Consider the following 17,139-nt stretch of genomic DNA (forward strand, 5'->3'; position numbering starts at 1 on the left):
GCTAATTAAGGAAATTGTGATCTTCTCCAGCCAGATAATCACAACAAATTAGTTCTGAGCTGCCGAGGTGCTCTATTTTTAAATTGGCGGCGAATATCGTTTGCACAGGGAAGAGAAAAAAAAAAGGGCGAAGATGAGACTGCTGCCAATTACCTTGGCTGAGCTTATCTCAAACTGTCTGTCTGTAATCCTCTGTTCCTCACAGCTATGGACATGCCAGCGGAGCTCACTGCACTGAACGTTACACCCCAAGGGGCTCTGCTGCGCTGGAACCCCCCAGCTTCCAGTGTTGATAACTACGTGCTCACTGTCACCCGGAACCAAGGTATGTGGAAACCTGATCAAGGGAAACCCCACATTTCACACATGATAAAAATAGCAGTCATAAACACTCAGGCCATGTTTTCACTTAGTACGACATGTGTTTTCAGTGATTCAATCACAAGTGGTCAGCTGAGACACATTACTGTTTCTATGTGGTACTAACATGCGGTCAAATGTGTCTCTTGTGACCACTTGTGTCCCTTCCTTCTTGGGAAGTGCACAATTCAATACATAAGTACTATTGAATGAATTCACTCATGCTATGTGGCTTGCAAATGAATGTGGATCTGCAAAAGGATATGGATGGGCATTGATCATGTTTTAGATCAGTTATGTGGTCTTTTGATTCTGTTTAAATGCATTCAGGTGCATGAGCACTTGCAAATTTGGTCGAATCTAGTCAAAAAAATTGGTCAAGTCTAGACAAGCTCAAAGCATTTAAACCTCATTTACACTGACTGAACTGCAACCATCCATGTATCACCAGTAAACCCAAATGTAACGTAATACCAGCTTTAAAAATGTCTTAAATGAAAGTTAACTTTTTAAATAGGCAAATATAATCTGCTTTGCTGTTTCAGGTCTGTGAGCTGCATGAAAAACAATGCAGATATGCAAATGAGCCTCACTAAGTGGCAATAATAAAACGCAATTAACCATATAATCATGCATAGTTAGGATAGCTAATTAAATTGGCTTATCAACTTTTAAATAGGTAGAAGACAAAATGTTTTTATTGCTTGTTTTGCTTTTGTTTCTTTACATCACTAATGCTTGGCCTTACCATACAGCATTTTTTTCTCCAAATGCGTCTGTTAGAAGCTAGTCAGAGTAGGGGCATCCCAATGTGGGCAAGTTATTTAGCGTCCCTAAAAATCATCAGTCAATAAATGCCACTAATAAAATAAATTGCATAATTAAACAGAATCTATTAAAAGGATCTCACCTACAGTGAGGATGAATATGGTTTGTGTGGACCTGTTTGTTTTGTGAAGTATAATAATGTGTTCTAAGTGCATGAAACCATCCGAGAATTATAATTAGAATGCAAAATTGTCATTATGCAGGGGATTAAATAATATAATTTAAATAAATAAATAATAGATAGATTAGTAAATAAATAAATAGTTAGTTTAATAGTTTCTCATTCTCTGTCACCAACAATTCATATTTCACACCAGAATCAGAATCAGAAAGAGCGTTATTGCCAGGTATGTTCACGCATAGGAGGAATTTGCTTTTGTGACAGAACTTCAACAGTGCAACAGAATTACAGTGACAGGACGAACAACAGATAATAAATATATTTTAAAAATAGAAGTAAGTAGTGAATGCAAATATACAAATTGACAAGTCTATGTACAAGTTTATTACTATATACAGTGTTATATGTGCTGTTGTTGAGTGCAAATTGGCATGTAAAGTATGTTGTTAAATAAATAAATGTATATATGTATACAAAGTAGTGATGTTTGTTCCACAATTACTATCATAAAGTGTTCATAAGATGGATTGCCTGAGGAAAGAAACCAAGTACCAATGGCTGTTGATTTAGTAATTTTATGATTTTAAACATTTCATGTGTTTGTTTGTTTTTACTTAAAAATGCTAAACCATAAATCTTTTATTATCATGGAAACTTAAACAAAAAGATATCTGGCGCATGTTGCATTTTTAGAGTAGGTTCATGAGAAGAAATTAATTTAGCAATTTTCCATGGCTATTCTTATTCCTATTAGGCACTTGGCAAATATTTACATTTTGCTTGCTTAGTTTATAGGGGGGAAAGCTGTAAAAAAAAAAAAAAAAAAAACAGGTGTAGAATGCATTAACAGTAAAATTCTCATATTATTCACTCAGTCTTTTTGTTTAAAAAAACTTTAACAATCCATTTTTTAAATAAACAAGTCTAAGCCTCTGTTTTACCACTTTTGTTTTTAATGTTTTACAACACATTTTTCCCCAAAACACTTGTATTGTACAAGTACTTAGGAGCAAAAAGCAATATGTTGAGGAAAATTTTTAAAAAGTGGAAAAAAATTAGTCAAACAATAAAATTCTCATATTATTCACTCATATTGGTTAAAATAAACTTTAACTGTCAACTTTTAAAATAAACAATACTCTAAGCCCCCACTTTTTTCTTTATTTGAATGTATTGTTTTTTACTAAGTACGTATAGTATATAAGTACTTGGGGGGCAAAAAGCTATATAGTGAGAATAATTAAGAAAAAAATGTAAAAAGGATCAAATGGCAACATTCTCATATTATTTACTCAGACCAGTCATATTGTTTAAAATAAACTTAAACAATCAATTTTTTAAATAAACAACTCTCCAAGAATATTTGCCAGCAAACATGTGCACTAATTGATTCTCTTCTCTTGCTTCCAGTTACAGCAGACACCTTCTTAGTGGAGGGTAACAAGCAGGAGTATCAGCTGAGTCAGCTCATCCCCAGCACCACCTACTCAGTGGCCCTTTATGCCACCAAAGGTCCTCTCACCAGCGGCACGGTCATCTCCAACTTTGTCACACGTGAGTGCTTCATCTCTGTTCAGTGTGTTCTAATTACAGGAGGGCTTGAGGAGGTCGAGGCCCTCTAGATCCTGTTATACCCCACTAAATATCTCAAAAACAGGCCTGGTTTGACGGGAAAGCAGAGTTCTGGCAAAGAAGCAGAGCAGTAAAGTGAAACAGTATCTTTCTTTAACATCTTCATCTCAATCAGACTTAAAACCTTCAAACAGACACATCAGATATTTATTAAATATGTCCTGGAGGACATTACTCCCATGAATAACTAACGTTTCTGATGTTAAACGTTACCTTTCAACAGGGCCACAAAGGGGTTTGTGTAAATGTTTGGAGAAGCATAAAAATAAATATTTTATCAATGATTTTGTTGGTGAAATAAATATAAATACAGTTCTATTTTAAAGGTTTGAATAAAATAAAGCGCATTTGAATAAAAGCAAGTAATAAATAGAAACTAGATTAAAATTGTAGATATATTATAATAGTTATAAAATAATCAATGTGCATAAATCAACATTAATAATGGATTAAAATCTGAAAAATATACAACCATGAAAAACATACAAAATATATAAATGTCAGTATATATTCCAATTTTCTATTCCCTGTGATTATTTTTTTTTTGAAAATATGATATATTACAATTCAAAAGCACTATAATTTAGATTTAAAAAAAGAATCAAGATCACATTAGTTTTATCGAAAGACCTTTATAATGATCATAATAGCCATTATTAATGATTGAGCACCAATAATAATTTTTTTAATAGAACAACAAATCAGCGTATATAAATAATATTTGATCATGTGTCACTGAAGTAATGATGTGGAAAATTCAGCTGTACCATATAAGAATTAAATTACAATTAATAGAAAAATATTACAATTACATTTAACAACAAATATATTTACATAGAAAGCATATATATTTTTACAGTTTTTTATGGATTTAAGAAAAAACTGAAAAATTACATTTTTTGCTTGTTCAAACTACTTATTTTAAATAAGCTGAAACAACACAATTCTTGAGATTTTATTGGGAAAACTTAATTTTTTATTTTCAATCCACATAAATTTGTTGAAAGTGTTAAATTAACTTAATGAATTAATTTGTGTTTGAACAACATGAATGAATTGTGTGGAACCCTGCATTTTTTTACAGTGTAAGTAATGTCATGGTAATTTCAAATGTATAGACTCTTACAGATCAAGAGACAAAGTATTACAAGGTTTACTTCCAAAATAGTTTTTAGCAAGCAAGATTTTTTTGCTTACCCCATTGGCAGATTATTTTGCTTGTTTTAAGGAAAACTCACTTAATATTGGCATATTATTTCTAAAAACAAGACAAAATGTTTTGCTTGCCTAGAAAATGCTTGTTGATATAAGATTTTTTAGATATTTGAACTTCAAAGAAATCTAAGTAAGAAAAGCATTTTTTGCAGTGCAGGAACACCAGTTGCTGCAGAGTGCGACACACAGGCTAACCAGACACCAGGTTTTATCTTCTTTCCCCTGCTTAAAGGCCTACTTCATCACAGTTGACACCCAGTTTTCTTTAGAGCTTTAGATTTAAGAGCCAGGATTTACACTTATTGAATGCATATGTGTAAAAGCAGATGACCACTTTCTAAATGACCCTAATTGTAATATTTGTTTTTGTATCATCTCTAGGAAGGCATATGTTTTATAATATATTATGTTTCTCGTAAGAAAGAGAAGTTGTACAGTAAATAAATCAATGTTTTAATAATAATAAAAATGAATTGTCCACCACAGTAAATAAATACACTATAATCATCACTATAAAATGATAATCTAACAATATAATAACGAAACATTTTACAATTATTATATAACAAACATTTATATTGTTATTTTTTCTTTGTACTTTTGTGAGCAACTATACTGATGCTTTTTTAATTTTAGAATGGGGGTTCCTCACACAATGATTATCGTATTTGATGGTCTGTGGCATCTAAATCTTTGAACTGCCCTAATATAGCTTATAGTTTAGTAGCCAGTGTAGTAGAAGGAACCATTGAAGTTAAAAGTGACATATTTATTTGCATCTCTGTAAAAGAATTTAGAAGCTGTGATGTAATTTGTAGTGGAGTGGCAGGATAACTACCAAATCCTAGTATTTTTTACCTAAATGTCATGTTTCTTAATCCTGCTGCTGATGGCACTCATTTGAGGTGTCTGTCTAACCTGAAACACCCTTACAATGTCTCCAGGTCATGTAGCACTGCACTAATGAGCCGATAAGCTGAATCAGACATCCAAAATGTGCTGAGATTGTGAAATAATAGTTTAGAAGAAGTGCAAGTTGCTAGTCTGATTTCAGTATTACCAACAGCTTGTTATGCACCATTCCAGTACTCTGGTTTGACTGGACAACCAGTGTCTCACGAGAGCTGATATTTAACCTGTGGCGAAGACATTTGATAAAACTACACTTTTTTTCTTACAGTTGTGTTTAAATGTTTGTATAGTCATACAAAAATAGCCATGCCAAAGCAAAAGATTAATACAAAAATGGTGATACGGTTTGGTACAGTACAGGACAATGCACATTTATTTCTATTTCTACTACCAAAGGTATCAAAATAGCAAACCATACATAAAACATAACATACCCAAACATAACCAAAAAAGTGACGCAAGACTTGCATCTGAAAGCTATTGGTTACAGAGAATCATCACTAGCGCGTACAACAAGACAACATAATGACAACACAGTAAGTGCCATTTTTAAATACACAGTCAAAACATGACACTGGAATAAACCAGGCTCAACAAACAAAGTTGTCATCTTCTTGTGACAAACAGCCACATGCCAAGTAGCAAAAACTGTAATCTACTTCTGTTTATGGAGCTGTTAAATGTAAACAAGTGGAAAACGGTAGATGTGCCACTTCCTCTGTGTATTTGCTCACGCATCTACATTTGAAATACATTCAGTATAGTGCATACTTGTGCACTATTCTACTCCATTTTGTTGTATAAGTAGTGTGAGCAGTGCTTTAATTGCCCGGATGATACACTTATTTAGCTTTTAAAAGAGGTGTGGAATGTTGGACACTTTACGCACTTAACAGCTGCTGCTTCGCTCACGTAGCGGAATAGGGGGATGTTGGATTATTTCTTTTAGGTTGTGAAAGCTAAATTCTCCTACGTGAGTGATTATAGCGCCTCCTGATGGTGAGTGCAGTTATACTCGTGGCAGTTATTATTTGGTAGTTTGGTCATTTATTTCACTAATTTGGCAACCATTAAACGTCATCTGGGAAACGGTTTGAATTTCTGCTAGTGTTCCATTTTGGACGACACTACATACATAAGCTATGCTGTTGAGTGTGTAAGTGCATAAGTACATAGTGCATAGTGTATAGTGTGCCATTTGGGATGCAGCTACAGTATGTGAATGGCCCTTACTTCTTTCTTTTTTAAACGAGAATGACATCGATTGCTACTTTCTGGCATATATCATCTACTGTACTGACAGCAAACAAGGCATTATTACCACAAACAACAGTTGTTTATCCCCTGTTTAATGCTTAATGATAACAGATATCACTCAAATTATTAAAAGTTTACACACCCTTAAATATTTGACCTTATTTCAGACACATGCACACAGGTTTAAATGACAATTAAAGTTCATGCAAGATGGACAAAGCCAAGAAAAATGATCAGTTTTACTATTTGCAAGAATTTGGCTCCTCACGGACAGCTATTACAAAAGCTAAACTTCTTTAAACAGTAAAACAGTATTTAAAGATTTATTTTTTATATTTTTGCTTCTATTGTGTGATTGTAGACATTGACATGAAGTGCAGTTGTAGAGAGGGGGGATGCTTGGGAAAGGTCCACAAGTCAGGACTTTTTGGGAAAAAGTGGGATGTCCACTAGACAGTTGTGCTACAGTATGCCACTGACTGATTTTTTCTTGGCTACACGGTCACCTCACAGCAAGAAGGTCACTGGTTCGAGTCCGAGCTGGGTTTTGAGTTCGAGGACGTGATATAAGTGAATTGATTAAGCTAAATTGACCGTAGTGTATGTGTGTGAATGACTGTGTATGGACGTTTCTCAGTACTGGGTTGAAGCTGCAAGGGCATCGGCTGTGTAAAACATATCCTGGATGAGTTGGCAGTTCATTCCACTGTGGCGACCCCTGATGAATAAAGGGACCAAACTGAGGGAAAATTAATGAATGAATGGCTGCGTCCGAAACCACCCACCCACTCAGTAGGTAATGCATTTGAATTTTAATGTACTACTTAGCCGTTCGAAAAGTACGCTCTATACAGCATGAATGTGAGCAGTATGACTGCAACTCATCATACTACATCCACCAATTTGTCATGATCACGTGATCTACCAGCGTGAATTCTCTACCAGGGCTTCATGGTACAGCGTAGCGTGCATCGGATGCACATTTCGGAATCTCGCCAGGAGTTGTATAGGATATTTCTCGCATACAGTTTTTTGAATTCTAGTAATTCAGACATACAACTCACATACTTTTTAAGTGTACTTTATAGTGTCGACTTATGTGATTTTGGATGCAGCCAATAAATTTTTTTCTTTGTTGCCATTGAAAAAAATGCTTTTTTTGTTTGTTTTTTTTTCACTAATTGTGTCTTTCTGTTATAACCTACACTGTAAAATGCTGTAAAATATACAGTATTACTGGCACCTTAAATTATTAATTTTATCTGCTTAATCCTTTCCCTGAAAAATGTCACATATATTACAGATATTTCAAGCGCATGCAAACGTTTGAGCACAAAATCTACAAAAATAGACAGCTGCAATAAAAAGCACTTCTCTAATACCATCTCATACCATCATCCTCTTCTAGTTTAGCAGAGCCAGTGTTCATGTGAAGCGGAAACAAGGCCATGACTTTATTTTTGTCGTTTTTATAATAAAACACTAAAGTCAGCAAAGCTCCAATTCCCATGTGAGAACAGAGAAGAGATCAGCATCACTAGCCATCTTTCCTCAAATTTAGGCTGTCCGTGGAGTGTCTTTCCCACACAGAAGACTGAACTAGAACAAACGCCGGTTTCTTTTCAGCCGCTTCATTTTGCACTGAAACATCCAGCTCATCTATTAGTGGGAGGACGGAGCGACAAGCTGCTTTCAAACGCATTAGACCTCAACTTTAATCAAACGGCCCTCCCAGAATACTTCATTAGTTTGGATTGTTTAGAGGAAATTAATTTGCACATAAAAGTGTCACAGGCCATTGGCTTCGCAACCTCAGTGCCTGCTCAGTGACGTGCAGAATCTTGACACATAATCGCTTCATGAGGTTTGTTGCGTTCATTTGCCTTCAAACTTCTTTTTTGGCTACTTAATGACAATTTAATACGGGAACAGTTCTGCTCTAATAACACTGGATTTAGATCCTGCTATGCTCCGATAAAACTGACGTTTCTTTGCCTGAAAACCCTTTGCTAATATTCCCATCCTGTGTTGTTTAAGAGTCTGCCAGCTCCACCCTGAGGGAGGTAAAGTGTCATAGATGCATCATTTTGGCATTTATGAGGAGGCTTATGGGAGCTTAAGAGGATAATTAAGATGAAAACAACTAACAAATTTTGTGCCCGTTTCAGGATTAGTGCTGTCTGTCATTTTGATTTAGATTACAGTTCTAACTTCATCGTTAAAGAGATTAAGGTGAGGACAGGAATATGAATGTGCTCGTCAGATATGCACACGAGTCTCTCTCTCTCCCTGTTTCTCCACGGTTGCATTTTAATCTTGATAGTTGCACTTTGTTAGTTTGTCTGCTCATTCAATTTAAGGTAATGGGAATTCAAGAGATGAATGTTTGACTGAGTATCATCTAAAGTTATTTTGAAAGATTTCTTTTTAGTTAAACAATGCAGAATATGTTTGATCGAAAATATTGTAAAATAGAACCCAGTGATGCTGCAATACGGAAGATATTGATGAAATCACAGAATTCAGTTACCCGAGGATGAGGGGTGTCATGCACAAAAGTGGAAAGCGGGGTGGGGGGATGGGGGAGCATTGGATGGCGGAGGGTTGTTGCGGACGAAGGATGAAATTAAAGAGCGGACAGGAGGAGGGCGTTTGAGAAGGGGGATCGGTAAAATCAGGTGCCAGATCAGATTTCAGAGGTGCCGGATCCGGCGTGTTCCGGCACAAATTAATCCCTGCTGTGTACATTCGAAATGCGCGGATCAGCTGAAATGTCTGTGGCTTCATACTAATCATCCACCAGCCACTCGCCCGCCCCACACATATAATTTTATCTGATATACATATCCCCACACGATCGTCACTTTAATAATTTAAATTCTTTGTTTTAAGCATGATGATAGGTCAGCGTGGATTGACATCCTTTACGTGCTTTTTTTCAACTTTTTTCATCATTTGCCTGATGAAAAATGCATTAAAACACATTTGTATTTTACAGAATGTGTTTAAAAAATACGAAACAAAAATCATTAATAATTATTTTCATTCATTTGCGACCCACCCACAATTAATCAAAATGTATTTTTTTTATTACCAGACCCGCTGATTATCCCCAGCACCCACGGATATTACCGCCATCCGTTTCTCACTACTGTACACCTAATCAAATCATGAAAATACATTTTCAACCAGAATGAGATGAAATTTGTCTTATACTTAGGCTTTCTAAAAATGATACATTTTGTTGTTAACTCTTTTTAGTTAATAAAATTAGCCTAACTTTAACTAAGTAAATTCCCAGAGGAAATAGCACGCACTAGCCTCAGACCGGATATTGTCCTCTCATCAGTTTATAGAACTAACAATACCCTGGGAGAAAAGGACGGAGGAGGCCCATGAACGCAAACTCAATAAATATAAAATTTAGAGCAGGAGTGCCCAAACTTTGACTGGAAATATAGTTGCCATGGGTAAATTCCTAATTTATTTAATAATAGTTAAAATGAGTAGAAAACATTGCTTTATATTAACTAATACAATATTATTTACATTTATAAATAACTTATTACAGTAAAAACAAAACAATCGCATTTATAACAACAGAATTACACTAGTTCTTGCCTTGATTTGCTCGCTGATGTCTTCTGCATAGTCCTTCATCTGTCAAATGGCAGTATTTACATTTTTAAAAATCAGATTCATTTACAACATTAATTAAAACATTTAATTTCAGTTTGCTTTTTTGTAGCTCAGCAATAAAACAAACAAAAAAGGTTACTTTAAATTGATGTTTATGTTAGAGGCATTTGCCCCATCCACCTTCCTATCATTTTCACTCACCTCTCAGATGGGATTGTGGGCCAAATCAAAGGTTACAATGGGCCAGCTTTGGCCTGCGGGACTTACTATGGCATATGCTTTAGAGCCAGGAGAATGTATGGGGGCCCTGGAATAAACCAGTAGAGGTTAGTTGTAGGGGGTTGCGCGGCAGTCACTTTGCAGGACCCTTGGACTGCTAGAAATTGAAAGAATAGCCAGGAAACATTTGGAAGGCAAGGTCACTATAGGAGGTGGAAGCCAACTCTGGATTTTCGGTTAAAGAGCCAAACTATTAGAAGACAAACCACATTATAAAGTTAGGTGGTGGTCAGCAGGAGTAGATCCAGGACAAGCCCTCCCGAGGTGTCATGGGCTTTAATCGGTGAAACACCAAGGAAAGGGGGTGCCCACCTGATGACTGGCTCTAACCACCAACTAACCCTCATATATAATGTATCCCTAACTGGTGCAGGAGGAGGAAGGGAGGGTGAAATTATGCTACCTTTAAAGGTGGGCCAGTTGCGATGGTACAGTTGTATTTTGCACAACTCACTCACACTCACTTTCCTTTATTTCAGAATTTTTGGTAATGTTTTGAAAAAATGTATTCTAAATAGAATTACTATTTATTCATTTTTGAAAAGATGTAAATTTTTACATCTTTATGTAATTATTATATACATAGGGGCGACACCGCTGCTCAGTGGTTAGCACTGTCTCCTCACAGCAAGAAAAGTCGATGGTTCAAGTCCTGGCAGGGTCAGTTGGCATTTCCGGGTGGGTTTCCTCCAGGTGCTCCAGTTTCCCCCACAGTCAAAAGACATGCGCTATAGGTGAATTAAATAAAACTAAATTGGCCACAGTGTATGAGTGTGTGTAAATGAGTGTGTATGGACGTTTCCCAGTACTGGGATGGAGCTGAAAGGGCGTCCACTGGGTAAAACATATAGTGGATAAGTTGGTGGTTCCTTCCGCTGTGGCGACCTCTGATGAATAAAGGGACTAAGCTGAGGGAAAATGAATGAATGGTATTTTGAGAGCTATTTTTCATAACTGAATGGAAAAACAGAATTACAATTTAAACAGCGATCCCCCTGCTGACAAAAGGGTCAGACATGTTAAAAAAGTAATCTCTTAAATTATAATATATACAAAGTCAGTCAGTAAGAAAAACGTGCAAAAACAGCTCAAACAAAACAGGTCAACAGTGTTTTATAGAGAACTGCTTATGTGCTGTATATATGTCAAACCAGAGTGAATATGCTTCTACATTTTCTGACATGACTTTCTATGCCTCAGTAGCTCTATGATTGTTTTTTTTTTGTTTTTTTCTTTCATTAAAAAGTTGTTTTGCCTGCATCTGCAACAAAATATTTCATGTCTAAGATATTTTATACTTTTGGATCCAGAGAATAAGAAGGAGAATCCGAGAATGAAATCTGTACTTTTTTTAACCGACTAAAAAAATTTTATTTTATTTTTTCACACATACAGTACAGTGAATGATGGCTTTTTAAGACTTGCAAAAAAAGGCATTACTATTTTTATATTCATGGTGTGTTTTTGTGTGTGTTTTTGTGTGTGTGTGTGTGTGTGTGTGTGTGTGTGTGTGTGTGTGTGTGTGTGTGTGTGTGTGTGTGTGTGTGTGTGTGTGTGTGTGTGTGTGTGTGTGTGTGTGTGTGTGTGTGTGTGTGTGTGTGTGTGTGTGTGTGTGTGTGTGTTTGCTATACTCTGCTGGAAACAGAGTGGCATGTTGACTGATAAGAGATCATGTTGAGAGACAGGATGCCGGTGAACACACACTAATTGTCTTCACTCTGAAGTGGATCTGTCAGCGTGCCTGAAACACACACTACACAATACGAGCATGCACGTGATTTATTTTGTCCTCAGGCTAGTGAGCAGTTTTACATGCCTCCTGCGGCTGTGCTGACACAGCTCCAGTCTTACACACTGATACACAAACAAAACATCTGATGAAGAAAAAAATCTGCTGAATGTCAGGTGGGGGATGGTCATTTGAAACGTGCCCTGTTAGTGTAGCTTGACAGTTTAACCCAGCAGGTCTGAAATACCTGTAGAAAATATTCCCATTTATCACAGTAGCTTTTGGTTGGAATGAGAGCGATGTAAAATTTGGAGCCACTGGTTATTATTTCTGAAGCCATCAATGCCATTTGACAAAAATACTTAAGAGATGCAGGAAAGTCATTAATCAATTAGTCAATCAATAAAAAAAAAAAAATAAATAAATAAATAAAGGACACTTGGTTGAGCACTTGTAAATTACAACCTGAAATTTATGAAAAATATGCAAACAAATAAATAAATAAGTAAATAAATGCAATACAATCAGCAATATGAAATGTGTTGATTTACAATACTTGAACTTTTATTTAATCATTATAAGTACAAAAAAATCGAGAGAATCCTGAAAAAAATGGCTGGATCCATCTACTTCTATTGAACTAAAAAAAATCTACTGCACAATTTTATTTTGGAATGTACCATAGACAAAATAAATGGAACTTTTAGGAAACATGGTTAAATATGAGAAAGACTGTATTAGATATGTTTCAATCCTGATTTTGTACCTATTATTGCAGTATTACTGTTTTTACTTTTCTTTTGTGTGGACCGGTGGCTCTTTTGTATATAGTTCAACATCTAAAATGTTTAAAAAAAAAAGAATTAAAAAAAAGAAAGTGACCAAATTAATTGTATTGTGGAAAAAAATAACACATTTTAGTTTTGATGCATGCAACACACACCAAAGACGTTGATACAGTGGCATGTTTAACACTGTCACTTCAGCTTTCCTTTTAATACAAGGTTTTAATATCTGTAAATTTATTAAAGGATCAAAGGATTTTCATTCTTTTATAACCTGTATTAACACAATTTAATCTGTTTTTATTAAAAGGCAGGCAGCAGACAGGAATAAATTAACAAACAAAGCGAGGATCAAACACGGCAAGACAAAGCAAAGGAAACGCGTCATAATGTCACAGTACTGTAGTGTTTAGATTATGAATAAAATTGTTGGAAGTCTGCTAGTTCCCACCTCAAAATGAGCATGTTTGAGCTACTTGTACATTAAGGTAGCGTTCAGACAAAACAAAATACCCTTGAAGAAACTCGACTCAGAGGAACATAAAAACCTCACTGTTAGCTAGCGTTTCGGAAGTGCTATTGTAGAGCAACACAAACAACGCGCAAAAGTTATAATGCATGGCAACCCGCAAGGCATGCGCCGTGGGTCGCACCGATCACTGCTTAAGGATTAGATCGCTGGTGATTTGTGACATACAGAAACTTTTACAACCAAAATGTTTTGCCCAATCTGCCTTAATATAAAATTTCAGTCAGCGCCATTGGTGTAGTGGTTAGTGCATAAACACATGCACGCCGGTGCTCACGGCCACCCAAGTTCGATTCCTGTCTTGCAGTCTTTTGGCGATCCTACCCTTCCATCCCTACTTTCTGCTCCCCATATTCTCTACTGTTCTATCCAATAAAGGTGAAAACCCCGAACAAATAATAATTTAAAAAATAATAATACAAAACACAAAGCAAATCTCCAAATGCTCAATACTCCGTGATCATGATTATCTGTTTTTCCCTTGATACGCCATACATTTTCAACAGGACACAGATCTGGACTGCAGGAAGGCCAGTTAAGCACATTCACTCTGTTTACAAAACCATACTGTTGTAGCACATGCAGAATAAGACTTGATCTAATAACCATAACCTTTCCATGAAAGACGTCATCTTGATGGCGGTATATCACTCTGTATTCTACCAATATGCTTTCATATTGTCGATTGCACTGCTGTTCCCTGAACCATGACAGATGTTTGCTTTTGCATCTGTCACTCATGAAATTCTGGATGGTCTCTCTGAACATTGAGACTAGAATCTCAATGTCTGTTTTCCAGAAAAAAGCTGACATATGGACTCTTCTGAGTCCAGAACACATCTCCACTGCGTTGTGATCTGAGATCAGCCCTAGCCTGGAGAACCAGAAGCATTGCTACTGTACACAAGTGATGTACATCTTTCACCATGAACAACAAGTCAAGTGTCATTTCTTGATGCAGCAGTAGACTGCAGTGTTTTTTTGCTGAAGTTCTTCTAAGCTCATGTTGCTTAAAGTTGGAGCACATTCAGCTTAGGGTTTCTTGCTCTATACAGATTGAGATTTCTCAGGATTTCGTCTGTGTTTTTTCCTGAATGTCAAATCAATTTAAAAGACATACATTGTGACTTTGCATTAATAATTGATTGACAATTCTCACCTGGTGTTTGGCACATATTAATGAGCCATGATCCTGCTTTACTTGCTCATATAACCAACCATGAAACCCCTCTACTGTATTTCACCAATTCACCTGCTTGTTATGGGCTGCTTTGGAAATTCTATGACCTTTTCACTATTAATTTGCCTCTGTCTTAACTTTTTTGGAGTGTGTTGCAGGCATCAAAGCAAAAATGCGTTAAATTTCCTGATTACAAATAATTTGCTCACAGTAAACAAAATCAAATATTTTCTTTAGACTTTTGTCAATGAAACAAAATTTCAACTGCATTTAAAAAAGCATCCCAACTTTTCTGCTGGCTTTACCAAGTTAAATTTAAGACTTTTTAAGACATTTTAAGATAATTATGAATAAAATTTTAGACCGATACAAGGCTAAATGCTAAGGATTGTTTTTCAAATATACCAGTTAAAAAAAAATTCAATAGCCCCATCAAAAAATGATGAAAATGTAGTACATTTAATAATACAATAATAATAATTTTGTTTGAATATTGTTTTTATTTAATTTTCAATTATATCTATTCACAAACCCTAAAACCCTTACCTAGAATAGAACAAAACATAACTATCAATTACTTCCGTCTACAATAATAATGATTTAATTTAAAATATTTCAGTAGATTTAAGACTTTTTAAGGCTTAAAGTTTAGCTTTGGAGATTTAAGAAATTTGAAGACTTTTTAAGACCCTGCGGGTACCCTGTTTTCTTGAATTCGGCTTGTTTATGTATTTCTTTTTTATTCTTTTTTTTTTTAAATAAAAGAATGTTGGTTTAATTTTTGTATAGGTTAACAGTTTTTCGATTTATTTATTTTATTATAGTAATGCTAAACAGTAGTCAGTAGTTTTCCAAATTGTCTTAAGTCAAGAATTGGTGTTGTTGAATGGTTTTAGGACAACTTTATTGAAAGGTGATGATCCACTTCAGATATTTTCTAATGTATACATTATTACATAATATCAAGCATCAGTGTTTTGACCACATTTTAATGGAATAAATGCAGCTTTGAGTAGAAGAGATTTATTTATAAAGAGTCTATAAAATGTATTTTATTTAGCATACTTTATTTGATTTGATCAAATAAATGCAGCCTTGTTGAGACAAGGCTTCTTTCAAAAACATTGGTACTGTATTACATAAATATTACTAGATAACTGTAAATAACGGTTAATCTTTACTGTAAATAGAACGGTACATATATTATGTAAACGAAGACTTGTATTTTGGATTTGATAATTCATGATAAATCGTTGCCCAGCACTAATTGTAAACAAAAAAACTGTGGTCAGTACTAATCAAATCAGAAAGAAAATTGAAACCTGTGTATTTGCTGCCAAACCAGCTATTGAGACTTACTGTAAAACCAATGTGTTTGGTCTGTATATTGAAGATCCTCCACATTTGCTTTGACACTCTGCTCTTTGTTTAAACAGCCATGGATGCTCCCCAGAACCTGACAGCTAGTGAGATTAACCATCGAAGTGCCCTCATATCCTGGCAGCCACCCATCGCAGACATCGACAATTACATGCTGACCTACAAAGCAGCGGATGGCAGTCGAAAGGTAAGCTTAACATGGATTTAACACTGAACAATGCATACAGCTCATAAGTGTTAAACATTAATACTAAACATAAAAAATCTTTTGAATCTTACCTAATGTTCACATTTCTGTTCATTGCATTCCTGGAATACCCGTTCCAGTCTAGCGTAAACGACATTCCACACAGTTCAGCCATGTAAAGGAACAATTAGATCTGTCAGAAAAGCCTGGTTTAATTCAATTGTTTAATGTTTGCTCATTAATAAATATTAATCATTTAACAAAGTCATTGCAGACATGGTATATTCATTAAAGATGTTTCTGAATCATTTTTTTCTGAAATGATTTATACAGTATCTTTTAACTCTTCAAATTATTACATTAAATGCATGATCACTCTCCTATAATCTGTTTTGAACATCTATTTAACACCCTGATGGGGAAAATGCATCAATGGATTTCTTGGAAATACAAGAGGTTATGGAGTCTAATTTTTAGATTTATGTTGTTACACAGACACACAAACACACACAATCAATGCACGAAATGAATGCTCTGACCTAGTAGCCTGCTGTTTTTAGTGTTTGTATTCGTCCAGTGGGTGTCAGTGGTGCACAGATGATATTAAACCCTGCTGGTGCATCTTAGACATAAAAGCTTTCTTTATCCATTAGAGCGTGGTCGGCATCCTAAGGCTGAGAGTTTTGATAATAGCACACAATTTGGGAGTTTTTCCAAGGCTTACTGTGCCGAAAATAATAATGCGGCATCTACATCCACAATGTGTGGCCCTCAACCCAGTTCTGTGTAGGAATGGAGAACATACTGAACTGTAAGCTACTGACTGCAGCTCCACTAATACAATTACATGTTCAATGTCCTCTGCATACTAAGCAACCTTTATGTTACACTTCTCTGCTGCATAATTCACATTACATGTGTGACTTTGATTAAAAAAGCATGAATATTAAATCAAATCTTTCTTATTTCATGCTGCTCAAGGCTGTCACATGTGGAACCATCCATCCAAGTCCTGTCTGAACCCTTTTAGTATAAGATCTGGGTATAAATGTGTGGCAGATTAGTTTGATAAAAGTGCATTTTTCAAAATAAAAAAAAAAACAAAA

General features: G+C 35.3%; 1 protein-coding gene across 9 annotated transcripts in view; it reads left to right on the plus strand.

The window, feature by feature from the left end:
• tnr (tenascin R (restrictin, janusin)) overlaps window positions 1-17,139 on the plus strand; it is a 239,942-nt gene that overhangs the window by 195,777 nt on the left and 27,026 nt on the right. For all 9 annotated transcript variants that reach the window (XR_015477582.1, XR_015477583.1, NM_194383.1 and 6 more), the window contains 3 exon segments: window positions 206-325; window positions 2,720-2,863; window positions 15,903-16,033. Coding sequence is in view for 7 of the 9 variants with exons in the window: in NM_194383.1 (NP_919364.1) it covers window positions 206-325; window positions 2,720-2,863; window positions 15,903-16,033 (395 nt within the window). In the remaining 2 variants the exon portion in view is untranslated.

The sequence above is a fragment of the Danio rerio genome, chromosome 2 (assembly GCF_052040795.2).
Source record: "Danio rerio strain M-AB ecotype USA chromosome 2, GRCz13ab, whole genome shotgun sequence".
Classification (NCBI taxonomy): Eukaryota; Metazoa; Chordata; class Actinopteri; order Cypriniformes; family Danionidae; genus Danio; species Danio rerio.